Source organism: Lepidochelys kempii, chromosome 14 (genome assembly GCF_965140265.1).
Source record: "Lepidochelys kempii isolate rLepKem1 chromosome 14, rLepKem1.hap2, whole genome shotgun sequence".
Taxonomy (NCBI): Eukaryota; Metazoa; Chordata; order Testudines; family Cheloniidae; genus Lepidochelys; species Lepidochelys kempii.
The window spans coordinates 2,632,796-2,660,750 of NC_133269.1; the positions used below are offsets into that span (position 1 = coordinate 2,632,796).

General features: G+C 45.8%; 1 protein-coding gene across 5 annotated transcripts in view; it reads left to right on the top strand.

Moving 5' to 3' along the window:
- The window catches only part of RPTOR (regulatory associated protein of MTOR complex 1), a 311,995-nt gene extending 284,458 nt beyond the window's left edge, over positions 1-27,537 (top strand). For 2 of the 5 annotated variants that reach the window (XM_073312077.1, XM_073312079.1), the window contains 7 exons: positions 3,362-3,409; positions 11,965-12,071; positions 17,704-17,831; positions 18,375-18,461; positions 22,103-22,219; positions 22,829-22,958; positions 24,740-27,536. In XM_073312077.1, coding sequence (XP_073168178.1) covers positions 3,362-3,409; positions 11,965-12,071; positions 17,704-17,831; positions 18,375-18,461; positions 22,103-22,219; positions 22,829-22,958; positions 24,740-24,808 — 686 coding nt within the window. In that variant the 3' untranslated portion in view covers positions 24,809-27,536. Of the gene's footprint in view, positions 1-3,361; positions 3,410-11,964; positions 12,072-17,703; positions 17,832-18,374; positions 18,462-22,102; positions 22,220-22,828; positions 22,959-24,739 lie in introns of all 5 variants that reach the window. The other 3 variants (XM_073312081.1, XM_073312080.1, XM_073312078.1) reach the window with 3 other exon arrangements.
- The last annotated feature ends 418 nt before the right edge of the window (positions 27,538-27,955 follow it).

A 27,955-nucleotide genomic window follows, 5' to 3' on the forward strand; every position in this document is an offset into this window, starting at 1 on the left:
GACATTTGTGGCTTGCATCTTGCTCTCCACAGACCTTGAAAGCAGCAGCAAAAGGAAGGTACACAGAAGCAATGTTTGACATTGCAGAATAGATGATAAACAGAAGCAAAAGCTGATTTAGTTGTAAGTGTCAGGAAGTTGTGCCTGCCAAGACATCAGTGCTGAAACTTACAATCCTTTTCTCTTATGCATCCTCTACACCCTTTCCTTTCCTGTGGTCTAAGCAAGTCCAGGCTTTGTTGCTTTCTTTGCTTTTCATCCAGGGAATGATTGGATTTGATTCAGAAGAAGAGAAATGTAGATTTCTTTGTAGGGAGAGAAATAAACTCAGTCATTTCAAAGGAGCCCAGTGAAGTGATTCCCTTGGAAATGAGATTCTCAACGGAAGAGCTAGCTTTTGCTGCCAGTTACCGTCCAGCGCTGAAGCTGTTATGTTCGTAGTCTCAATCTTCTGCACCTCACTTCCCTCTTACACTAAGGATGTTTACATGAATCCAGAAGTTTTACTGGAGTTCAGCTACTCCTGCTGTTTATCTTCCTCTCCCTTCATCCGCACCCCAAGGGTCAGAATCCTTCCTCTGTGACTTGATCATCTTCTCAACAGCAACCAGGATGCTGACTTTGCATGGGCGTAAGCAGCAGGAATAGATGAGACATTAAGATACACAACAGCTTTCCATGCAATTCTCTCATTTGTGAAGAACAGGCTAGATTGGGGAGAGGAAGAATACGCATAGTGCCTAATAGAGAAACCAGAGTACTTCCTACAGGGGTCTAAAAGGTATCAGTAGGGTGTTTTAGGTGATGGGAGTTCCATGGCTTTAGCGCAGGGGTGTGCAAACTGCTGGCCGCATCTGGCTCACCAGCTGTTTTAATCTGGCCCTCGAGCTCCCGCTGGGGAGCGGTTTCTGGGGCTCATCCCACTTCAGCTGGGGAGCAGGGTTGGGGGCTTTTCCGCGCGGCTCCTGGAAGCAGCAGCATGTCCCCACTCCAGCTCCTATGGGTAGGGATAGCCAGGGGGCTCCGTTCTGTACGGTACCCCCGCAGCTCCCATTGCCCGGGAATCGCAGCCAATGGGAGCTGCAGGGATGGCACCTGCGGACGGGGCAGCTCACAGCAGAGCCGCTTGGCCGCGCCTCTGTGTAGGACCCGGAGCGGGACATCCCGCTGCTTCCAAGAGCCGCTTGAGGTAAGCGCTGCCTGGAGCCTGCACCCTTGAGCCACACCCCCACCCCAACCCCGTTCCCCCTCCCACCCTCCAAACCTCTCTGTCCCAGCCCGAAGCACCCTCCTATACCCCACAACCCTCATGCCCAGCCGGAGCTCTCAGCCCCGCACTCAATCCCCCTTGCCCCACCTCGGAACCCCCTCTTGCACCCTGAACTCCTCATTTCTGGCCCCACCCCAGAGCTCGCTCCCCCAGCCAGAGCCCTCACCCCCTGCCTCACCCCAACCCCAATTCCGTGAGCATTCATGGCCCGCCATACAATTTTCATACCCAGTTGTGGCCCTCGGGCCAAAAAGTTTGCCCACCCCTGCTTTAGCGCAATAATTTGTATTACGACAGCAAAGTAGTCTTGCTTAGTGTCCGTCAGTTCCTTACCTGGCTGAGATGCTTGAACCAAAGCGAGGCCATAACTACATAGGAAAGTTGTATCAGTTTAACTTAAATTGGTTTTAAACAGATTTAGTTAAACTGGTGCAACCCTGTATGTTGACACTTTTATTCTGGTTGAAGAGATTCTTATTTCGATCCAGTTCAAACCAGTTTCCTATCCACTTCAGCTTCCCTCCCCCCACCCCCATTTCAGCTTCTCTTAAACCAAAATAAGAGTGTCTAATCAGGGGTTGCACCAATTTGGGTTCACACCATTGGTTAAAACAGTGCAGCTTTCTTGTATGGACTGTCCCTAAGTCCCCAGCCAGAGGATGAAGTCTGAAAAGAGGCAAAGTTCATGTTGTTAGTAGCCTAATGTTTTGAACTAGGCAAAAATTAGATCTGCAAGTGCAAAACTGATGTGGCTTTTAAGGAAAACTTGGAGCATTTTCTAGTGAGCAGTGTAGGAGTTGCTGTAAAGATGCGGTCCTACTGCTGTGGACATTGGGGTTCAAGTATTTACCATAAAAATAAGGAGGTTTGCAAGTCAGTGACTTTGAGAGTGGATGGCGATCCCAGGGCTGTCCGATCGCTGAGTAGCAGCACTCTCTCTGTCCTCAGGTTTCTGTACAAGAAGCCTGTATAAGATGACTCAGAACTCGCACTGTCTGGCCCAGCAGCGTGCCGTGCAGCTGCACAGCTGTGTCTGAAGACAAGAAATGGTGCAAACACTTCCCATGAGTGAAATTGCAACTTTCACATTGTTCCTTCAAGATGAACCGTATCTGTGAGAAAGAATGGAACATAAACTGCCACCTCCAATCTTAGCATCTCAGCTCTTTTAAAACCCAGGTTTTGGGACTCAGAGGAGTGTGTGGAAACACAACCAGCTGCCTTGAATCCATCTAATTACATCTATCTAAGTGTTGTGTTCCCCTCCCAGTTCCTCCTGTATAACATTTGCATTGCTTTCCTTTGTCCAGATTAGCAAAGAGAACCAGAGTGTGACTCCCAAAAAAGGCTCTGTGTGAGACCTTCTGGTTACCAGACTACCAGGGTCTCTTTCTGAACACATTGAGTCCATATGCAAGACATAAGCAGGGGTCTCAAAACGTATTTAAACACAGCCATATCCCGTAAATGTGCCTCCCTGCAGCTTCTTTGGCTGTCCAGGGTTTAGGAAGGTTTGAAACGAATCCCGCTTCTACAGCTAATTCCCCACTTAAGAGTTGCCTAACTGCAGCATCTGTAAATTTTCTCTGAGTGTTCATTAGCAATCCATTGAAGCGTAGGGCAGGAGAACCCATTCGTCTGCTTTCAGTTGCACTAACTGCCTGGGGCTCAAGCCTGAAATGACAAAAACTTCCTGTTTTGTGTTTGGCTTGATCTATACAGGTGTTTATGCCGTGGGTCAGTTCGTTGTCACTCTCCAGTGAGATGCATTTTATTTTATACCGAAGAACAAAAACATAAAAAGGATCTAGAGAGTGTCCAGTTTCAGGGAAGAATTTACCAATCAACTTTGTGGTGTTGACAAACAGACTGAAGCTTGTAAATGGCTTCCTAGGGAAAGGCTGCTGTGATTACAACCAAACTGGAGCCTTTTCTCTGGTTGGAAGCATGTACTTGACTTGGTGCTGCTGTTTTTCCCTTCACTGTTCTTTCCCTTTACTTTGAGTTGCTTTTCTAACCCTTTCAGATTTATTTTGCTTTGGCTGACCCACTTACCCTTAGCATCATCCCTTACTCCCTGTCTTCTCACAGGTCTGGCCCGAAGGGTTTCAATCTATCTTGACAGAAGTAAACAGGGAGGTGAGTGATTTCTTTCCTCTTACCTATGAGCAGCTGGGGTGGGAAGGGCCTTCTAGTCAGACTTGGCATCCCATTGAATGTCAGCTGGAAGGCTTTGCTTCTTCTGTCCCTCCCATTCCTTGTCTTGTATGTGTGTAGGTAATGAACAATGGGGAATGTAATGAAGAGTATTCGATGCTATCTGGATGTTCCAAGGTGCCTAGTGCAGAGGACAGCAGGTTAATCTAATGTGGCTGCTGTGGTGTGGGGGCTTTTTGCAGGGTGGGAGATGTGGGTAGTCTCTTAACTACATAAAGCTCCTTCTTCGGTAGGAACATTTCAAACCATCCTTGAATCAAAGGGTTTGAATGACGGCTTCCAAATGGTGACAACAGATATTGCTTTGAGCCAGTGGTATTTTTGTTTGTGTGTTGTTAGTTAAACATATGACATACCCATTATATCAAACTGTGAAAGGAAAGAGTAGCTGGTGCATCTTTATTTATCAGGCTTTGTCTAGTGGGTTGAGTCCTTTGGCTAGTACATGTCTGGTAAATATTTCAAGCCCTGCCTTTACCTTCCATAAAAGTGTATGTAACTCCCCAGTCTTTGGCTGCAGAAGCCTGGGGCGTTATTGGACATGAATCCCTTCTCTCGAATGAGCCCCTGAAGAGTGAGACAGATGGCGAACTCCTCAGAATACCATTTCTCTGTGTGTGTGAAAGTTGACGTAATCTTCTTAGGCTGTTCATTAACTATTAATATTTGTTAGCTGACAAGGGCAGGAATGTGTCTGTAGTGATTAGCAGAACAAGAGTGATTGTATCAGTGTGTGTGATTCAGAGCTCTCTAATTAAGGGCCTTTGCCCTCTGTATGACTGTTCAAGAAACAGAGCTGTAGCATTGGACTGTGCAAAGCTAATGTGTTACTATTAACATCCTGGCTTTGCTAGGCATTCACTGGCAAAGTGAAAGGCTAAAATTAGAAAGTCTTGGCCAAAGGGATTTCCCTGTTCAATAACTGGGCATCAGCTTAAGGAAATGCCAGACACTCCCACGCAGGATCAATACTGCCAATGCTATGCAAGCAGCACTCTGTCCAGAGCGCAGAAATAGCTGTGAATCAATAAAAACAAGCACAAGTATTTCGCTCCCAGGCATTCTCCTAATGGAAAATGTAGCAGGGATTTCCCTTTCCCCTATCTCTGTTGTGGAAGGAGTTCTCCAAAATGTACAAGTTTAACCATTTGTCTGATGGCCAAACAATCCAGATACACCATGTCAAAAGCACATGTTCTGCTAACGCCCTAGGGGCATCCTTACATTCCATTGACTTCATGGGCCACAAGTGGGGTACTTAGATTGTTCTGTGCCAGGTGGCACAGTGTCAAGAGTGGTTCATGACAGCAGTGCCAACCTTATGGCAGACTGTCAAAAGGCAGGGAAGACACCTCACACTGGTTGGACATTCTATAATTAATTTCACCAACTCGTTAACAAATGTGAACTCCTGAAGCACCGCAACAGTCTTATCATAGAGTCACAGACAGTCCCCTTGGGCATTCCAGTCTATCTGGCCACCTGGACAAGCTGGGCTAAGTGATAGGTGGTACCATAAACCAAAGATCACAAAAGTTTCAGGTTACTCTCAGTCCCAAGAGATCAGGCACTTACCCCAGGTCAGATCTCACACCAAGGACAACACTTGTCAGTCGTATCTTAAACTAACTAAGGCTTTATTTAACTAGGAAAAAGAAATGAGTTATTTACAGCTTAAAGCAGAAAAACATATAAACACAAATGAGTTGCAGTCTGTGGTTTTAAAAGGTGGCAGAGTTGTAGTAATCTATCAGTACTAAATGTCTTTTAGGGCTAACAGAGGTTGACCCTGAGGATCTCTGCTTCTCTTTCCTAGCTCCAGCCATGTGAGAGTCCAAACAGCAAAGAGATGAAAAGTGTTCTTGTTCACTATCTTTATTTCCTTCTTTCAGAATTCAAGATGGTCTGAGCCCTTTTGCACATAGGCTGTGCTGGGACAATTAGAAAAGTCATAGAATCGTAGAATATCAGGGTTGGAAGGGACCTCAAGAGGTCATCTAGTCCAACCCCCTGCTCAAAGCAGGACCAATCCCCAATTTTTGCCCCATATCCCTAAATGGCACCCTCAAGGATTGAACTCACAACCCTGGGTTTAGCAGGCCAATGCTCAAACCACTGAGCTATCCCTCCCCCTGAAATAGTCTTTGTATTGTGATGTTCCACAGTGGCCCATTTAGTTTTGATAGTCCTTCCTGATGGGCAAGAGATGATCCCTTCTGACTGGCTGACCATTTCAGGGCAAACACTTTTTACAATTATAAAGCAAAAACTTAAATATTACTTTATAGCATGTGATAAAGATATTGTAAGTGAGATTATTGCATGCAGCAACTTACAAGCATTTCATAAAGTCTAAACACATTATTATAAGTTCAGTACCCATCTTAACCATACCAAGCCCTGCTCTACGCTACTAACTTACATTGGAATGACTTTATTGCTCAGGGGAGGGCTTCTCCCACCAGCATAGTTCCTGCCTCTCAGGGAGGTGGAGTACCTACACCGACGGGAGAAGCTCTCCCACTGGCATAGGTAGTGTCTTCACTAAGCGCTGCAGTGCAGTAAGTGTAGACAAGCCCCAACGCACTGGTGAAACACTGCTTTACAGCAAGGAATTTGTCTGTGCCTGGCTGAGGCCTAAAGCCTTGGCAAGTGCTGGCACCTGGTTTGGCAGCATCACACAGGGACCATCTTTTTGTTCTCTGTACATTGCTTAGCACAATAGGATCCTGGTCCACGAATGGGGCTTTTAGGCACTACAATAACATAAATAAAAATAATGAAAGCCCAGCAGCAGCAAAGGTGCTAAGTAACTACCTAGGGGGCACGAGGCCACAGCTTCTTGTTTGTGTCTAGATTGGCCCTGGAGCCTCCTTAAAATGCTTGTGTGGAAAGAGAACAAAGTTGCACCAAAATAACTAAATGGATTTTAATTCACATCTTTTGTTATTTCCATGCAAGCCTGTGTTATTCCAAAATAGGAATGGCATAGAATGGCTCAGAAATTTAAAACCCAATTAGTTATTTTTTAGTTCAGCACACCCTAGAGAGGCAGAAGGCTTCTGGTTAAGAGGAGGTACACAAGGGAGTTCCTTTGAATAACGCTGTACAGTCAGTATTGACGTTTCCACACATCACCTCTCTCCACATGCCACCGTGAGCTCAGGTTGTGAGAGTGAGGAAAGGGGATTTCCTTTGAGAGTATTCACAGGTGAGCAGACAAAGTCCAGACATCAAAATCAAATGGTGGGGATGAAATAAACTCAGAAGGGATTGTATAAATCCTTGAAAGCCTATAAACTTGAGCATACTCTTGATTTCCTAGCCTTGCGGCTCTGTGTATGTGGAGAGAAGGCTGGAGTGGGAAACCTTTTCTGTCTCCCCTCCACCCACTTTCCACCTTAGTTGGATCTGTGGGGTTTGTTGATTCAGATACAAAATACATGTGTTCGCTCATACCTCAAGAATGGCTTTATTCTTCTCATCCCAGGGAAGAGAAAACAGCACGTGCTCACCAGCTCACTCCCTCCCATCAGTTCCTCCCCCCCCCACTGCTTTCCCCAGGACTCCCAAAACAAAATGAAAAATTTCAAATATCATATCCTGAAAGAACAGGAGCTTGGCCTCTCAAGGTCTCCACTCTGCCTTTTAATAAAACTGACACTTTCCCTGGCAGTAAGTAAGCAACCTAGATAAGAGAGGTGGGGGCTAAAGGGGAGATGCAGCAATTGAGATCTCAAGGTGTTAAAGTTAGCAGCCAGGGGAGGGGGTGTTGGATTCCAAGAAGACGTGTACAGAAGTTTGTCAGCTGTGCTGTGGGAGAAGGCTGCAGCAGAAAGACTGCCAACCCTAATACAGAGCTGGCCAACAGGGACCAGGTGCTGAGATCAAAGTCAGAGAGGGCCAGCATGGGAAGACGAAGGTAAAAGTGAAACCCCAAATCTTTCTTGAGGGTTGGTAGCTGTTCCTTTGAGGGTGGAGAAATAGAGAGAAGCACCTTCGGTAAGGACACTTCCTTGATGGAAATAAAGTAATTGGAGAAGCTGCTACTTCAGGACAAGGGTTTTGGGTGTTTTAAATTAAATTCCCAGAGTCACAGATACTCTTCCTTTTCTTCTTGTGTCACTGGAGGAAGTGCTTGGCATGGAAAGAGTGGCACTTAAATATACATTTTAGGAATGAATGAAGAATGAGGTAATGCAGTCCTCCCACTGCTTCTTTGACATTAAAATGGAGATACACCTCATTGCTCACCCGGGAGGACCCCTGTTCCAAAGATCAGCAGGGTGTCTCTGAGATGCTTTTGTATTGTGGTCCATACAGGCATTTGCAAAGTCATCAAAATGCCAAGTACAGGTTGGCCACATTCCAGCGATGATAAAAATAAGTGCACACACTTGGAATGAATCTGCTTTCAACGCCAGGGTTATTTATTGAAATTTATACAGGGAACTGTCCCGTTGAGATATATATCTGATTTTCAGGGGGAATCCTGCAGGGAACAGCCATAGAAAGTTACAGCTTCAAGATCGGTTGTTGATATGCATTGCCTATATAGCTTTTCACATCATGCGGAACTGCTAGCCCTTATGTTACCTAAAACCCCTTTCAAAATTGTTTTCTTGAGTTGTGGAAGACAATGTGTTTTATCATCCAAGAATGCAGGAAAGATGTGGTCTCAAGAAATGATGTTGTTAAAGGAGCTGTACTGTCCAGGTTCGTGGCCCTAAAATTGACAGGTTTTTAAAAATTCCATAGATTCAGTTACCAGATTTCCCTATGAGTGCCAGTGTGCTATTTAATATCTTTATCAATGACCTGGAAGAAAACATAAACATAAAATCATCATTGATAGAGCTTGCAGATGACGCACAAAAATTGCGGGAGTGGAAAATAATGAAGAGGACAGGTCTCCGATTGAAAGTGATCTAGATCTTTTGGTACACTGGGTACAAACTATGGGTTTTTTTAAGACTGTTAAATGTCAATTTATACATCTGGGAACGAAGACTGCAGGCCATACTGACAGGCTGGAGGACTCTATCCTGGGAAACAGTGGCTGAAAAAGATGGGGGGTCATGGTGGATAATCAGCTGAATGTGAGCTCCCAGTTTGATACTGTGACCAAAAGAGACAGTGTGACCCTGGGGTACATAAACAGGAGACTCTCGAGTAGGAGCAGAGAGGCTGTTTCACCTCTGTATTGGGCACTGTTGTGACTGCTGCTGAAATCCTGTGTCCAGTTCTGGAGCCCGCAATTCAAGGGGGATGTTGATAAATTGGAGAGAGCTCAGAGAAGAGCCACGAGAATGATTAAAGGATTCGAAAGCCTGCCTTATAGTGGTAGATGCAAGGAACTCAATCTATTTAGTTTAACAAAGAGAAAGTTAAGGGGTGACTTGATTACAGTCTATAAGTACCTACCTGGGGAACAAATATTTGATAACGGGCTGAGAAAGGTATATCCAATGGCTGGAAGCTGAAGCTAGACAAATTCAGACTGGAAATAAGATTTAATTTTTTAACAGTGAGGATAAATAACCATTGGAACAATTTACCATGGGCTGTGGTGAATCTTCCATCGCTGACCATTTTTAAATGAAGATTGGATGTTTTTCTGACATCTGCTCTAGGAATTATTTTAGGGACGTTCTCTGTCCTGTGTTGTACAGGAGTTCAAACTAGATGATCATGTTTCCTCTGGCCTTAGAATCTATGACCTGTAAGTCAGTCCACCCACTCCTACACACCTTTCCCCAGTTTGAACTTTAGTTTTGTTGGGTGCTGAAGAAAGGGAAGTCCCTTCTGCAAGATGCAGTCTCTCCATGTGTTCCCTAGCTGGAGGGGACTCCTACATATGTGAAGCATCCTCTTCAAAATTAAATTTCCATCCCTCTTCCTTTCCAGAAGTGGAATCTCTCACAGCACGATTCCTTGGTGCGACTTCTTGCTCTTTCCAACTTGTAAAATCTCTCCTGATGAGAAACCTCCACCTTTGTAAGAAACAAAATTTTCCCCTTACCCTCCTGAAGATCCCAGTGACGATGAAAGGAACAAATTTCCCATGGCTACCCCAGAACAAGCTTATTAATCATTGGCACCAACAATACCAGCCAAAACCCTACGACTCATGTTCTCCTTATCCCTCCCAGTGGAGGAAAATCTGCAGGTTCCAGTTGGTTTAGGGATTATTGCTGCTGACCAAACTGAAGAAGATAATTGTCTTCAAACTGGGGAACATGAATGGAAATTTGGGAGCTTTAAAACTGCCAAACAGAGCCTTGCCTACTTAACTCCATCAGTGATGTAATGGCCGTATCCATCTCAGGCCTGCCAGGTTTATCTTGTCATGGACCATAAACAAGATGACAAATGAAAACACTTTGGAGGTGCTTATAAGCTAAACCACTGCCTTGCTTGGGATGTCTAGCAGCCCTCAGAGTGTCTGGGCAATCCAAAGTAACAGTCAGTTTGACTCACAAGATAAAGATATGAACTGTCAGCTTAACTGTGGGTCCTGAATTTCATGTAATAAGATGAGACCATCAATGTCACTGTCTTCTGATCCTGCAGTACAAGGTGGGATCAGGAGAAGGCTCGGTTGTGCTTTTCCAGGAGGGGAAGTAGGTAGCAAATTAGGTCTGCATCTGCACAAAACACTGTAATCCCATTGTCCTCAAAGCAGACTTACTATTCATTAAGGTGCTTCCATTTCTGTGCTTCATGCCCTGTCCAATTGTGGCAGCCTAACCTCTTTCCTTGTGGTGGCAGTTAGGATGTTTGCTTTGCTAAATGGTATCAGTGCACCTCGAATGGCAACCAAAGCATTGCAAGGTATTTAAATTCCTGCTAGTGCTAATTTTGAAGAGCAAGATCAGAAAAAAACTCACTGAATCCCTTTTTGAGAAGGCACCTCTGTGTGTCTCTTTGGGATCTTTCTAGCATTAGAATCTTTCACAAAAGGTCCTGATGGAAACAAGAAAAATGAGGCCGCAATCCTAATCTATTACAGGGTTAGTGTCTGACTCTTGTGAGTCTTCTGCTGTAATATACCCACCTTGCATTTGGCACCATGTTCTAATCTGTACTATGAGAGCACCAGTGCAAAGCTGCTTGTGAAAAGAGGAGACACTAGATTCTATCTTGGTTTGTATAAAAGAGAACTTGTGCATGTAAGAGAATGCAAACATCTGTGCAATGAAATTCATTTCAGGTTTCCTTGCCCTGGGATTTTTTTTTCATTTCTGTATGTTCATATGCATAGAAATCTCTCTGAGAAACCCACAGATCCAGGGTCAGTCAGTCTCCCAGCAGAGGAAGCAAAAGATAATTGGTATATAGCTTTCTGTTCAAAGCAGAATGTTTAGGCACTGTGCAGGCAGCTTGTAGCTAGTGTAAAGAAGACCATTCTAATTAAATGTACGGGAATTCTTCCTTGGAAATTACCCTACCAATTAGGAGTTTGCAGAGCCTGCTATTTCCCAAGTCCAAAGTAGCTACCTTTCTCTGCCATTCGTATGTTGTGTACTTACGCACTGTTGACTCTCTCTATGGCTTTTACCACTTAATCCTCTCAATGGGAGAAGGGGTGAAAGACAGTAATTTGTTGAATAGAAATTGCCATTCTTTGCCACAGCAAAGATCACTAGTTCATATAGTCGGCCAACGTGTCTGTAGCAGGGGTCTGTATCAGATGCTTCAGGGTAAGGTAAAGCCCTTGTAATGCTCCAGTACCATGGGAGGAAATTTCTTCTAGACCCCTGCTGGCAATCAGTTTTTGCCCTGGAGCATGAGGATTGAGAGCCCTTATACATGTATTCTATGTAGTGTAACTGCAGAATGTTTTCCGTATCCATACACGTCACTTTTTTTGAGTCTTACTGAGCTATTTAACTCAATATCCTGCAGCAGCAACTTCCACAGCTTCACCATTCCGTGTGTAAAAACATGTCCTCTTAATCACATGCAATATTTCGATATGAGTGGGGATAAGAAATTATGGCAATCCATAGATTCCATAGTCCTTTGAAAGCAGCGCCGTCACCCTGCTGGGTGCTCTAACTCACGCCAATCCAGTCTACTCAAGACACTCTTTAGCCTAGTCTTTTTATAGGGTGATGAATAATGTATGGCTCCATTGTCCTGCAGAGGGCTGGTTCCATTTTCCTGTAGAGGCCATGTGGACCTTTTGGAGTGTCTGCCAGAAGGGAACTTTGCTGAGCAGAGAGATTCCTCTTCCAGCTCAAGGGGGGAGCAGTGTCTTCTATTGCACGCCTAGTCCAGTGAGTGAGGGACGTCACTTAGAACTCAGGAACAGCTGGTTTGGCCCAATTTTGAGTGAGTGTGTGTGTGTGTGATTTTAAGATTTTCCTAGCTGTACTAAAAAGCATCAGATCACAAAACTTGGTCTTTGGCTCTGTCAAGCTCTGTCTGTGTTTATATGAAGAATAATTTCCATGTCCTGTGTTTTTTCTCAGGAGCAGGAATGGTGGTGGACTGGGAACAAGAGACTGGGCTTCTCATGACATCAGGAGATGTGCGGATTATCCGGATCTGGGACACAGATCGAGAAATGAAAGTACAGGTAACAGCTGCATGTTTGCCCCTTTAACCCTTTCGCTGGTACTGGAGCTTACAGATCTCCTAGCTGACACCCTGGAATTAGGCCCCAGGGAGCGTATTTCCAGGACACCTACCATACAGCAATTTAACAAACACAGTTCAGAGGTTCTCAAACTGTGGTCTCCGGTGAGCGGACTTGTCACATGATGCTGGCTCTCCTCCTTTTCAGCTGCAAAATCCCATTACGAGACAGCTAAAAATACTCTAATACTTTCCTAACGTTACAGTGCTTGTCCCTGTAGGAAGTTGCTGTAGCTCTGCTGAATGTTGTGCAATTGCATTTGGGGAGGAGGGGACCAGGCAGTCACGAATGGGAGGTCAGGTGTCTGGTACAGTCTCCCTGTTACAGCATCGTCCTGCTATAGAACACCTTGAGAGGGTAAAGTGCAGTGATGGAGAGGGTGAGGTGCCCCTCAGACTTGGTAGCTTCAGCTCCTAGAATTCTCTTGAAATTATACAGGGCTAATCGTTAAAACACTGTCCATTTTCCTTCCCACCTGCCCTCTAAGGCCCGATTCAGGAAAGCATCCTTATTCAGTAAGCATGCATTGAAGCACTTTCATAGATTCCAAGGCCAGAAGGGACCACTTTGATCATCTATTCCAGGGCTTCTCAAACTTCTTTGCACCACGACCCCCTTCTGACAACAAAAATGCTACACGATGCCAGGCAGGGGGTCAGGGCCAAAGTCAGAGCCCCACCACTCTTGGTGGGGGGGGGAGCCAAATCCAAATCCCAAGGGCTTCAGCCCCAGGCGGGGGCCTCTAACCTGAGCTGCCTCCACACTCAGGGCTGAAGCCCTTGGGCTTTGGTCCCAGGCAGTGGGGCTCAGACTTCAGCCCTGGGCCCCAGCAAGGGTAATGCCAGCCCTTGGTGACCCCGTTAAAACGGGGTCCCAACCCACAGTTTGAGAACCACTGATCTAGTCTGAACTCCTGTGTAACACAGGCCACAGAATGTCCCCAAAATAAATATTTTTTAGAAAAATATCCAGTCTTGATTTAAAAAATTGTCAGCAATAGAGAATCCATCAGGACTCTTGGTGAATTGTTCCATTGGCTATTTATTTTCACCGTTACACCTTATTTTCAGTCTGAATTTTTCTAGCTTCAATTTCCAGCCATTGGATCATGAGATCCCTTTCTCTGCTAGATTAAAGAGCCTATTATTAAATATTTGTTTTCCATGTAGATACTTATAGACTGTAATCAAATCACCCCTTAACCTTCTCTTTAAGCCAAATAGATTGAGCTCTTTGAGTTTGTCAGTGTAGGGCAGGTTTTCTAATCCTTTAATCATTCTCGTGGCTCTTCTCTGAACCCTCTCCAATTTATCAGGGCTTTCCTGAACCAGGGCTGGAATGCTTAGGATGACATCTATATGAGACATTATCTGATCTCACACCGGTATGGCTGAGATCAGAATCTGGCCCAGGACTGTGTGGCCACAGACTATAAAGCATTGAAAGCGCCCATTGCTTCTGCAAGTGGCTGCGCAGCACCAGCCATCTCTTAGACCAGTGGTTCTCAGCCAGGGATATGTGTACCACGGGGGGTATGCAGAGGTCTTCCAGGGGGCACGTCAACTCATTTTATTTGCCTAGTTTTACAACAGGTGCTAGAGCCCTGCAGCAGGGCTGGGATCCCGCAGGCCCTGCAAGACCCACTGCCATAACAGCAGGAGAGGGATAAAAATCCAGCAATCAATGTGGGAGCGCTTGGGAGTGAGTATTGTGGGGCATGACGGGAGCAGGGTTTCAAAAATAGTCCTGTTGCACCGCAAACACCATGAACACTCGGGCCAGCAGCCACCGCTCTCCAACTGCCCGGGTCTGAAGGCAGCACCGCCGCCAGCAGCAGCTCGGAAGGGTGTCATGGGATGGTATTGCCATTCTTACTTCTGTTGTCAGAGCTGGGCAGCCGGAGAGTTTTTAAGTGAGGTGAAGCTTGGGGTACACAAGATAAATCAGACCTGAAAGGGGTGCAGTTAGTCTGGGAAGGTTGAGAACCACGGTCTTAGACAGTTTCCTTTCAGATTTATGGGGCTCTGCCCTTCAGGACTCCAAGCTCTTACCATTACTTTCATAACAATCAAATGCTTCCCACCTTTAAAATGCTCCTACACCAAAGCACATATATTTCCATTTAAAATAAATGAGGACAAAAACTGTCAGCTTGCATGTCAACTGTGATCCAATTAAAATGCTAGGTTTCAGAGTAGCAGCCGTGTTAGTCTGTATTCGCAAAAAGAAAAGGAGGATTTGTGGCACCTTAGAGACTTAATCAATTTATTTGAGCATAAGCTTGCGTGAGCTACAGCTCACTTCATCGGATGCATTCCAGTGAATGCATCCGATGAAGTGAGCTGTAGCTCACAAAAGCTTATGCTCAAATAAATTTGTTAGTCTCTAAGGTGCCACAAGTACTCCTTTTCTAATTAAAATGCTGTTTAGGTAGTGTAAGGAGAAGCAGCAGATCTGCAAGAATAAAGTCACCATGCAGGGGGAAATGAAGACTAGTCTCCAAAGGTTTTAGAAATTAATTACCTCTCGATGAACATTAATTATGACACTTCTGACCCTGCAATGCAGCATAATTAAGCCTATGCTAATCTTAATTACTTTCCAATATTATTTTATCTGTGTAAATCAGAAATCAGTAGGGTGAAAATATTTTAAATTAGAATCGTTAATGATTGTATTGAGAGTATCTAAAAGCATTCGATTTCTTTTTTTTTTTTTCTAAGTGTGCAAATTGGTTTTGTTGAGATCCTGATGATCAAAACTTCCTCACTTAGTCACTCCACAAAGCTGAGATTCGGCACGGAGAGCTAATAAAGATGCCTTCCCACCCTTTGAACCACTGCAAGAATACCTTTGGGGGCACGTTGCATATAGCGGCGGAGCAAGTACTTTCTTTCCACACCAGCTGCATGTTCCTGCCACAGAGAATAAAATCCAATCGTGGATCTTATGGAGTTAGAATAACAGTGTAAAAACAGCCCCCAAAGTTAGGTGTCTCCAGCAAACAGTTAATTCAGCAAAGGCTGCAAATGACAGCTAGAGAAGGTGAATGCGCACAGGAACAAAACCAGGATTCAGGTGTAAAATTAGCTAATGCAATTCCAAAGTGCCTATTCAGTTGTTACCCTCGCTTGAAAATGTTGCTCCGTTTTAGCTGTTTAATTCTTCTTCACGGTTGTATACCTATTATTCTGACTGATTCTTTTGTTTGTAGCAGATAAAGAGGGCAAAGCTACAGCATTAGAATAATAGTGTAGGGTGTATTTCCACCAATATCATCCTGGTGCTTTAAATTCTTATTCTCCAGATCAATACTTTTAAAAAGGTATGCAGTCTCTGGCTTCTGCTGATACCCCAAAAGTACAAACTCTTTTATCCTAGTGCAGGGAAGTGGGAGAGAGGACTGCTGGGTTCTAGGGTTGGCTTGGCACTGTTGCACTGTGTTACCGTACACAAGTCACTTAATGAGACAAGAAATCATTAGATATTCGCACTCAAACTGAAATTTAAATTCCGCCTTTTTTCTGTAATATCCTGGGACCAACATTTCCACAACAACACTGTAAACAGCAAGTCACTTAATGACATGATGCCTTAACTTATCCATCTGTAAAATGGGAGTAATAATTCCCAGCCTTACAGGGAGGTTTTAAAGGGTTTTGAGATCCACTGATGAGAGGTGTAAGAGAGAGGCAAAACACTGATAAAGTAAAAATGGAAATGACCAACCAGAATGGCTATTACCCAGAATTACTCTAATTATGACTAATGGGAGACGTTTTCTGGCAAGACGATTTTATTCTTTCCAGAGGACGAAGAGGGTTTCAGAACTAATGGCAGATGAAGTGCTCGCATGGTATATATTATGGTATAAAGTAGAAACCTGTGAAACGAAAAGGCCTCCTGTTGTACCAAAGCTTTTCTTAATAGGTTTGTTACTTCTAGTTGCTCTCCGTTGCCAAAGTATCTGCTCTTCCAGGAAATAGATTTTGGGTTGATGCATGGAAATGTCTCCCGCTTAACAGATCTATTCTTTGATCAGATCAAGTGTCCTACTGCTTTTCAGTACTCTGGAAGTTTATTCCTTTTTCAGAGGCACGTTTAAACTGCCTTGCAATATTTGTGTTTTGGTTTGGTGCACAGAGTTATACTCTGCAGGTCCGTTCCTTTAACAGGAGTTTAAGTAGATGCTTCTGCCAATAACGTGCTCTCTCTCCCCTTTTCATGTAGGTTTGGTTTCTTTTTTACGTCTGACTTAGCTGCAAGCTATTTATTTTCAGCGAGTGTGTGTCTCTTCAGTGGCTCATCTCCTCCTGCTTTTTTAACCGAGGTTTTATTATCCACCTTGCCTTTCTAGCACCATTTACAACCAACAGAAGTTGAAGATGTTTATGGAAAGAATTCCTTGTGAATATTTATCTTAACTAATTAGGTGTTTTTAGGAGGAGAATAACAACGATTCTTCCTTTCTGAGATGGACTTTCTCCTTTATTTTGGTGTGTAAAAGTTTAATTATTCCCAAAAGCTGATCTTTGAACAGAGCTTGTTGTGCTGCCACAAAGGAAACCCACGTGTGTGTCTCGCTGCCGAGGCTGAGCTCTGAGGATTGAGGGAGCGGCTCATTCAGGCTGCAGGGACAGTCCTGATTCAGTGACCCCATACTCACCGCTTACAGATTCCTGTAATTGCCTTGACAACAGCCTGGCAGAAAGCTAGCCATCCCTGGGTATGTGTACGCAGCGTTTTGGAGCGAGCCTCTTCACCCGGATTTGCAGACTTTGAGTTAGCAGGGCTTGCGCGAGTGCTCTAAAAATAGGGGTGTGACAGCTCTTTGAAGTTGTTACTCTGGTTCTGAAGTCCACCCGCTTCCCTAGGCTTCAGAGCCTGAGCTCCAGCCCAAGCCATAACTTCAAAGTGCTGTCTACACAGCTGCTTTTAAAGCACCAGTGGAAACCCCGCTAGCCCAAGTCCTGAGCTTGGAGGCTCCTTCTGAAATGCTATGTAGACATATTGCTTTTGTCCCAGCTGGAGGTTCACTTCTGCCCCCAGGTGAGTGCAGAACTGTAGGGTTAATAACCTTACAGGGGAGGGAGAATGTGTGAAAATCACAGTTTAAATTGGCTTGTGATCAGGGTAAAGGAGAGAGGAGATTCCTTGAAACACGTAGGTGAGCCTGGGTCCAGCAGAAGGCCCTTTTGAAGGTAGCTAATGGGGACAGCTACACTGCAATAAAAGACCCGCAGCATGGCCATGGTTGGCTCAGGTCAGCTGACTCAGGCTAATGGGGCTCGGGCTGCAGGGCTAAAAATTGCAGTGTAGACATTCAGGTGCAGGCTGGAGGGGGGTGGGTCTCAGAGCCTGGGCGCCAGCCTGAGCCCAAACGTCTATGCTGCAATTTTTAGCCCTGCAGCCTGAGTCCCGCAAGCCCAAGTCATTTGACCTGGGCCCTGAGATTCGGTGCCACGGGTTTCTTATTGCCGTGTAGATGTACTCAATATTTCCTGTTTTGGGCTGTGGATTTAGGAGGCGCTTTACGCTTTCAGCCTGGTTTGTGTGTGTGCTTTGTCCCTAGGATATCCCCACAGGAGCTGACAGCTGTGTGACCAGCCTGTCGTGTGACTCTCACCGCTCATTGATCGTGGCAGGGCTCGGTGATGGCTCCATCCGTGTCTATGACAGGAGGATGGCTCTGAGTGAATGGTAACGAACTGCAGCATTCCCTTTAGCCCACTGCAGTCCCCCTGACTGGCAAATGATCTCCACCCTGAGTCTTACTGGTCTCTTGTCGCAAAGGCTCCACATTCAGAGTGCACTTGCCAGCTGTCACGCTGGCTTCAGTAACTAGAATGCGTCACTGAAAGACTTTGTAATGTTTCAGTGAGCCCTTTATAGCCTTCGTTATGGTACCTGTGTGCCCAGTCCCGCTCATTAATATTATCCCACCTCAGCAACCTTGCCTGTTGGTTCAGGGATTTTCTCAGCTGACTCGGAGCTCTGTGGTACTTCCCTGCCTAGTGACAAGGATCATGTCCTGCATCATTAGGCCCCCAGATTTGCTAACAAAGGCCAGAGGTGTGAGAAGGAATGGCCCTTTTCTTCACCTCCGTGATTTCAACCAGCAGGACTCAGAAGGTCCCTAGCTGCAGAGCTCCAGCTGCAGATATTAGAGGAGCTCACTGTGCCTCCTCAGATTTCCTCTGCCTTCCTTCCAAAAAGTTTCCCCTTTCTCTGCTTGCTCCTCAGCCGCGTCATGACCTACCGGGAGCACACAGCTTGGGTTGTGAAAGCATATTTGCAGAAACATCCTGAAGGCAACATCATGAGTGTCAGGTAAAAGGGTCTTGAATATTGGAGATATTTTCCCCTCCCTTTAAAAATTGGTCACTGATATGTCAACACCAAAGAAGGTAAAGCTCTGCACTTTGGCATTTCAGCTCAGCAGTTAACTCCTGCTCCAAAACTTGGTGAGGGAAGGGAAGGAGAAGGAAAGAAACCTGTAGCCTACCTGGAAGTGAATGAGGGGGCTCAAGGAGACATTGTATGCTCTGTTTCTGCTTCCTTATTGCAAATGGCCTTGTGGGGGTCCTAGGTGAGAGGACGTTCACTTTGCATCCTCTGGGCATATTGCTGTGCTGGATTACTTCACCATATAGCAATTTTCTACACATAAAGACATTTCTGCTGCTCAGTAAATACTGTGTGGAGAGCAGCCGATATTTATTTGCCTGTTAAAGGGACAGCAGAATACAATTTACAGTCACAAAGATGCAGTTTGTCCACAGAGATGCTCTTCTTCCTTGTTTACAGAATGAAAACAGAACCTAATTCTCCAGGACGTAATGCTTTCCGGAGGCAGGGGATAGAGTGGCAAAATTTATCACGGTTTTTAGAAAGGGGCTTAGATGGTGCATCTGCCAGATTTGTTATTCTCCTGTGTTAGAGTTTTTAATCTTCCTCATAATCTCCCTCAGCAATCCCAGGGAGCCAGGTCGGCATCACTGCCTTGCATGCCTCGCTTCCTCTCCACCACATCCTCCTCAGCAGTGTCAGAAAGACAGGAGAAAATGTCTGGTCCCCCATCCCAAAGCAACAGGACTGTGGTCAAACAAGCCATCCTGCAGTTCATTTCCTCTCCAGAAAGGAATGCCTTTGGGCTCAGAATAACTACAGTATCCATGAAGAGTGGCTTTTATAAAAGAATTCTCACCAGCAACTGGTTCCAGTATAACTATTTCCTGAAGTGCCTCAGACATTTGTGTTGCCAACTCCACATAGCAGGAAGTCACCAGACAAACCCACACACACACACGAGTGTAGTCACAAAATCATTCACAAGCATCTCAATAGTGTTGTTAAAATCCATTCCATGCTCTTACTACATTTTATTGCATGCAAGGAGCAACTACACCAGTACACCGTCATCATCAGGAGGGCGCCTTCTGCTCATTGGGAAGGAAACTGCAGCCTTCTGGTCACTGGGAAGGGCGCTCTGTACACTGCAGCCCAGTACGGCTGGGGTTGGTTAATTTCAGCTGAGCCTCCTTTCTTGCCAGCCTGGATTTGAGCCAGCAGGTTAGCGAAAGGGAGAGCCCAGAGCCGGGGGGAAGAGGGCATTCGCTTGGCCTGAGCTTGGTGTTACAGAGAGTCAAGAAAGTAGATTTAAAAACAAAAATCCGCTCGCTGGACCCCTTCCCCGCACTTCCAGGGTTTGATTTCTGAAAACAGCTGGGCAGCTAACCCCAGGCCAAGCCAGGGGAAGGAGTAAAGGGGAATTGAAATCAAGCTAGCTCTGCCTTTGATCCTGTAGTAAGGGCTTCATCCCTGGAGGCACGGTGCCCCCCGTTCCACTGGGGCCATGGCCCTGTCTCATCCCACCCCACCTTCCGTCCGTACGGCTCTCCTCGCTAGTTAACCTGCCTCCCCCGCCCAGCCCGCTTCATTAGCCGTCTTACCCTGCATCACAGGGTGTGCTGCCTACTACAGAGTGGAGAGAAAGAACATTTGGATAAAAACAAGCCCTGGCAAATGTGCTGCTCTCTCCAACATGTGCCTGGCTTTAGCAAAGTATTTAATTAGCCTCCACAGACTTCATTTCCTCGCCTGCAGGTTGTAGCAATCTCTGCACAAGCAGCCCTGGAATGTGACTCCTTCCGAGGACGTGCTCAATTGAGACGTAATGACATTGACTTGGTGTGCAGCACAATGTAGTAAAAAGAGCGGATTTTATTAACACTTGAGCTGTTTGTGAATGATTTTGTTACTATACATATGGGTGACATCTTCCTCTGATTGGTAGGGTGATTGGCAGTGACAGTCGCTAGATTCATCGCTGGTCACTTGGACACTTATTTTCTCACTAGGGAAACCAAAAAGTCACTAAATCGGCAATGCTGGCACTAATTACCCAGTGAAATCCTAGAGGACCCTCATCTGGATCAAAAAGCATGAGAGAATGAGTTTATAACCTAGAATTGACCATTGTAACCAGATCACCTGGGAAAGCTCACTCATACGGCTAAAGGGATCGTGACACCTAGGCTGGATAGTCATGTGGCCCGTTGTCCAGCCATTTTGATCTAACCGCTAGTGCCATGATTAGATTGTCCTAGTATCTAGTAGCCCTTTAAGGATTCTTACTCCAAAATCTCAGCTTTACAGTTTCATAGAGCATTGAAAGAGGTAGGCCCAGCTAGCTGTGCCTTAGACTCACTTCTTAATTGTGCTTAATTGTGGGGAAAATATGTCAGTGGTGGGGAGGGGGTGGGGAACAGCATGTCCGGTACAGAGAGCCACCTGTGCCTATAAAGTAATCTAGCTTTAATAACCCCTCTGCTTAAGGAATAATCAGCAACTGAGTTTTTAAATTTTCATCTGATCTCAAAATCCCATTGTTTGGGGCTGGGCTAGTTCCTTGAAATACTCCAGCCCCCGCTTGTGCAGACTGATATTTCTATGACATTTCAGTCATCTTTACATAAGCTCCACAGTTCAGAAACAGCTGTGTTAAAGGTGACCAGTGTCCTTCTAATTACTGCTGGTTCAGGATCGCTGTCTCTATTGGTTATCACTGGGCCTCTCAGCAGCATTAGACCCAGTGGAGTCTGACATCCTCATACTAGTTAGAACCTGCTGTTATTCAGTTTATATCTTGCTTATCTCATCCCCTGGTGTCTGTTTCACTGGGTCAGAGCAGCTATGAATCTTTTCTTTGTTGCTGCCTTACCCTGTTGGCTGTATCTAGGGCCAGTTCTGTTCTGCACTGGTAGCTTTGCCTGGAGCAACCCTTAGAAGATACAAGCTGTTAATCAGCATTTGCTGACATCTGCTCCAAAGGGTACTCTGAACAGCAGGGGGCTTATGGACCAGAGTCCAAATAACTGGCAGAATGGGCAGTTCCATAGAAGCCCCTTGGATTACTGCCTGCAGCTGGAATGTAGCAGTCACACTGGATGGAGGAAAAGGAACTGGGGCCTCATACATGGCTTGTTGTACTGTGTGCGACATACCAATGGAAGCACTTTTGTCATGTCGATGGGGGTGGGGTAAGATAGTGGTCACTCTTCAGGACAGTGAACATTCTTTCCTTTCTGTGTGTGTACAGTATCTAGCCTACTGTGGATCCTGCTGGAAACAAATGATGCTGGGGTGGATAAGGTCACAATGCGGGACATAGACGGGGAGAGGTGGTACTGGGCTGAATCTCTCCTCAGGTGTAGTCCTTCTGTCAGCGCCATAACCCGGGCAGTGCAGCTGCCCAGGGCGCAAAGCCGCGGGGGCAGAGAAATGACAGAATAAAACTGTAGGTGGCACAAGTAGGCTTGCTTGCCCCGAGCACTAAAATGCCCAGTTATGGCTCTGCTGTGCGTCATGGTGGTCTGTTCACAGGCAAGTGAGTGGCCTTTCTCTGGGGCTTTTGCGGCTGCACTTCCAGTGGGACAGAGTCTAATGTTGTGAACCTCCTCTGTTGATAGTGTGAATGGAGATGTCCGTTTCTTCGACCCCAGGATGCCAGAGTCTGTGAAGGTCCTTCAGATAGTCAAAGGGCTGACCGCCCTGGACATTCACCCACAGGCCAATCTGTTTGCATGGTAGGTTCTGACCCCATCCCACCTCCTCTGTGGAACAAAGAGAGACGAAATCCATCATTACAAATACCATTCATGTCTCTTTTTCCCCTTTGCTATGACCAGTGCCGCTTCATTCCCATGTGTGCAGTTCAGGTATTTTAACCCTTTTGTGTGTTGTTGAAACCTTTGCACTGGTGACTCAGAGTGATGGTGCAGGGTGTTGCCAGTTCTCAGTGTGTCAGACTCCCTACCCAAAGGCAGCAGGTGTATGGCAGGACTGAGAGGGGGGCCCCAGCATCCACTTCACGATCACGGTGCCATGGTAGCTGTGGGAGAACCGCCTTAGGGGAACATGCACTTTCATTGGCTCTATATATTTTACATCTTGAATTTACAGCAGAACGGGTAGATCCTCAGTTCGAGCCTGTCTATAAATCTCTCTGTGCTGAGGCTGCTGCAGCATGGATTAAAACCAATCTCTTTGCTTATAAGAACACATGGTACACACTTTTGCTTTATAAATGACTCCCGTCTCCATAGCCAAGCAGTAGTGAGTAGAAAACCCTTTATGTAGAAATGAAGAATATTGTCAGAATGTGGTGAGTATATGGTGATCTCTCTTCCTTCCAGTGGCTCAATGAATCAGTTCACTGCAATCTACAATGGGAATGGAGAGCTGATCAACAATATCAAATACTATGATGGATTTATGGGACAGAGAGTCGGAGCCATCAGCTGCCTGGCTTTCCATCCTCATTGGGTCTGTATTTTCTTTTTCACTTCGGAATTTTTTTTTTGCAGTTCTGAGTGAAGTTCTGTGAAAAAGGGGCTGGTCACAATGACTAAAGACCTCCCCTTGTACAGGGGGCTGCTGCACAGTCTTGCCCAACACAAGTGCACCTTAGTTCCTAACCTGCAACCTAGCTGCTTCCGTCCAGGAAGCCACCCTGCTCTGTCAGTGCAGTGCAATCCTATCCCAACAGCAGTGCATGCTGCTCTGGGGCCGAACCTGTGCAAATACGGCCCGTTGCACCAAAGTGTGCAGCAGTTAATTAAGGTGCAGAAATGCCCACTAAGGGCTAGAACAGGATTCCAAACTTCAGAGCCATTTTTGATCACTGGTTGCCTGCCCATTTTTTCACTTCGCTCTGGAACTGCCTCTTGATTTAGCTTTTCGCTCATGACAGCTTATGCCAGAGCTGTTCTGTAAGGTGTGTCAGCCTAGAACTCAGCGAGCACCGCCATCCTACTCTACAGGAGCCAGCTCTCTCCACCAGCACATACACATGAGACAAGCCAATATTTAGCCCAGATTACGGAGCACCTCTTTATTCTGTTGCTTTTCCTCTAAAACTGATACCACCACCAAATGCCTCAGAAGCGGCTGCTGTCTCAGCAATGTAGACCGAACCCACTTTACCACCATATAACACTGTAGGTGTGCATAGGGCTGTGCGGTAAAAAAAAAACCTGCTGAAAATATAAGCGTTCCTGCACAATCTAAAGGCAAGAGTTCTTAAAATTCAGAACAAAACAGGGTGGAGAGAGGTCTTGCAATGGGAATGTGTCGCAAAGCAGGTGACTCTGCACTGTTCTTTAGAAGGAGGGGAATGAGGGTGTCTGGTAGTTGTTTAATTAGGAGATGTCACACATTTGCAGTATGGCCTGAGACAGCTGGAGATGGGAATAGGTGAGGGAGATAGAAGGAGGAGCAGAAAGTAGCTGAATGGGGAATAGGGAGCAGGTGAAAGTTAAATGAGGCAGTCATGTTGGAACCTTGAAGGGTCAGGGCATAAGTGGTTTACATTTAATGAGAAAGGACAGTGGCATTTGATGAAGAGCCTGAAGCAGTGGAGAGAGCAGTGAGCGGAAGAAGAGCTATGATGTAACATGCTTTTGGCCCTCCGATCTGGGGCCGGGGTGGGGGGGACTGGGGTAGTGGTTTCTCTGGATGTGCATTTTACATCCTGAGGAGGAAGGCAATAAAGGGGAGCTTGTGCATCTGTCTGCTGCTCCTTTGCAGTGGGAAATCACCCTGCAAGAAGTCAAACACCTAATGAAAGGTTTGGGTGCTGGGAAGAGGGGGTTAGCAAGTCTGAAAATTTTGTCTCCTTTAAAATAAGCAAACAAAGAAACCCTCTAGTCCTGGTCTCTTCGAAGCCTGGAATTGCTCCTGGGGTTCTCGATAGACAAGGGTGCTAGTTTTCAATCCAGGGGATTGTTTGTAACAAACACATTTCTGATCATTTAGAAGAATTATAGTAGAAGTTGGCAGCTAAGGGCCACCATAATTTTTGCCTTCAGCTGAAACAGTGGCAAACAATGACATATATCCTGGGACAGGTGGAGGAAACTGTTGTAGCTACCATGGCAGACCCAGCTAGGAGTTCCCTAGCATCTGGCCAGCATTGCTCAGAATGCTGAGACTCACCACCTGGGCTGATTTGTATCTTGTAGCCCAAATTGTTTTGCCCCTTTCTTTTCTTTTTCCCTCCCCCCATGACTCCTGCATATTTCACTTGTTTGCTCTCTGTCCCACAGCCTCACCTGGCAGTTGGAAGCAATGACTACTACATCTCAGTGTACTCGGTGGAAAAGCGGATCAGATAACAGCAGCCTCACTGGAGAAAGGGAGAGTCCCAGCGGGCAGGGCTATGTCTCACCTGTAATGTAGATAGAGAAATGATCGACGTGAATGTTTAGTGTTGGCTGCTGCTGCTGCCACCCATAACCTGAACATATTTTTTTCTTTTGACTCAGCTACTGATGACTTGGAGAGGTGGTAAGAGAGACAATCTCCTGTTTTCATTTCAGCCATAACCTCTAAAAACTACAGAAAAGGAACATTTCTTTTTTGTTTTCAATGGTTGCTTCTGTTACAAACATGGTTCCAAGGCTCCAAAGGACTGGATGAGACAATACCTTTGTGAGGAGCTTTTATTTCAGTCTTTGTTCCTTTGTTTCATGGGGGTCTAGGTAACTTAAGGAATGAAGTCAGGACTCACCTACAGCTCCATGCTTTCTCATCCTACCAAGTGACCCCTCTGTTACGTATCCTGTGCCAAAGAGCAGTCCCTCTGGCAGACAACAGGATCCCAGCTGGCCGCCTGCAGAATATCACACCTAGTCTTGAGCAATCTGTGTGTAACAGAGAGAAGGGAGACAGGAAATCATCTGCTGTGCTTGCTGGCCTCCCTCTCTCATGTTCCTTCTCCAGTGGAAGTACAGACAGAGTGAGTGGATCAGCATGCAAGGCAGCGAGGAGGAAGAGGGAAGGTGATTGCAGGTAAGGAGAATAGGAGCAGTGTGGAACACTGACAGGCCATATAGCTCTGCATCCAGATGGAGGAGAACCAAGAAAATGAGCAACATCTTCTGTGCTCTAAGGAAATTGGATCGTCACTGATGTCACTACTTTCTGTTCATGGGCACCTTCGTATGTCAGTGCAGATGAATGGGGTGAAAGACTTTCTTATTCACTCCATTGTTTCAGGAGTCGCTGTCCCTTTGCCCACAGTACGCCCCCAAAGCCACATGAGATGTCCTGACAACTACAGACAGAGAGAGGGCTTGTTGTAGCCCTGCCTTAAACCATAGGCTTTCCTTTTGCTCAGAAGTGCTAATATTCGGCTAGCTAATGGACGTGAACATTTTCTCATACGTGACTGTATGCACCCAGCTGTATACATGTGCATTTGCATGCACCTTGGTGTATATGCATCTGGGCATATTTGTGTGTGTCTGTATGAACCCAGGCAGATACGCATTGCATTGGCATGTCCTTGTGTGTTGACACATCTGGGCATCCATGTGTATGTTCTGATCACAAGAGAATCACTGCCGTCCTGGAGGGAGAGGGGCCAACAGCAGATCCTTCTGCCTTGTGCAAGACCATCTTGTCCCCAATCTCTAGGGAAAGCTAATACCCTCTCCCACTCCTTTCATGCCTGTTGGTAATGAAGATTCCTGTCCCTTGGAATCCAGAATGTGTCTGGAGATTGATTTGGGGAAGGAGGTGGCAAAGCTGAAGGGAGCATTTCCCCAGTAAAGTACTGTCTAGATGTGAATCAGCTGGGCAGGAAGAACAAAACCCTGTAAAGTAACAATGATGATGCTAAGCTATCCAAAGCTAGGAAAACTCTCTCCATTCTGGTTCTGGCATCGCCATTACTCACAGGCCAGCAGAGGTACCTAAGTCAATGACAGTAGTGTTAATGAGAAAAGAAATGAACAACATTGTTGCTTTTTGTTGTGGGCAGTAGCTTCACCTCCCCCACTGAACTCAGCTGGGGATGGCTGACCATGTTTAACATGCCAGAGCATTTTGCTTCCGGAGATGCTCATTCAGCATTCACGCAGCCTGAATGCAGCCAGGCAATGCCATGGCATCAGAATCACCCAGGAGACTGTTGTGCTCTGCCATTAAAAGTCAAATAGTAAAATGCTGCTGTCTGCAAATCTCAAAGTATTCCTGTTGCAAGGTGGCTTGAGCTGAGGGGACTGAGGCAGGTACCCCAGCTGGGGCGCGCCCCCCACTCACAAGCACAACTGCAGCCTTCTGTACCCTAGGGTGATCTAGGGGCCACCTCACAGGATGCTGAATCGAAAGCGATGGAAGGAAATCTGGAGGAGCTGCTGTTTTACCTAAACCTCTGTGTTTTTCTACGGTGTGGACTTCCAAAAGTTAGTGATGAGCTTAAAAAAAAATTGCCTCTCTTGGTGGCCCATTGAGCTGCTGTTACACACAGGTTTACTTGCCCCAGTGTCTGTTGCAGTGGTACCAGTCTCGACCCTCTGATTACCATGCCTGTCCCTCTGCGTGTGGCTCTGAGCTCAGGGAATGGCCAAGGACAGGCGTGCTGGCCAGCATTGAGACAGAGGTTGGGATTTGCAGATAACTGACTAACATGCACTATTTACAAACACCATAGATTTTTAACCTCAATCAGTGGATTTGTTTAAAGAACAAGCGATACCTGGCAAAATGCAAAGGTGCATCGTGGGAAGCTGCTTTGTCTTCATACCAGCATTCCCTGAGCGCCCTCCCAGCCTGTGCAGCCAGGAGTATGGTTTTTAACTGACTCTGCCTGTTGAGCTTTCATCTAAGCGTTTGTGCGTGTCTGGGCGCTGTTTTCACAGGTCTGATGCAAAAATTCAATCATGAAGTTTAACCAAGGCTCTGGAGAGCATCCTACCTAAAAGTTCACTTATCTCTATTTATTTTACAAAAATAAAAAGATATTAAAAAAAATAAACTCCAAGATTGTAATGTGAGAGTAAAATAAATACAAACAATAAATGGTTAATAAAGCATAAATGCAGAAACAGCCTGTGGTCAGGTCGTTTTATTGTAATGAATGGGAGGAGTTAGTGTTGCCTAGTCTTGAGAGCAGGAAAACGGGCTGTGTAGGGTGGGGGGAAAATCATAGAAATGTAGGGCTGGAAGGGACCTCAATATGTCATCTAGCCCAGTCCCTGCACTGAGGCAGGATTAAATATTATCTAGACTATCCCTGACAGGTGTTTGTCTAACCTATTGTTAAAAATCTCCAATGACTGAGAACCCATAACCTCTCTAGGTAATTTGTTCCAGTGCTTAACCACCCTGACAGTTAGGAAGTTTTTCCTAATGTCCAACCATTGCTGAAATTTGTGTGTTGCTTCTTGTCCTGTCCTCAACGGTTAAGGAGAATAATATATCACTCTCCTCTTTATAACAACCTTTTACGTACTTGAAGACTATTATCATGTCCTGCC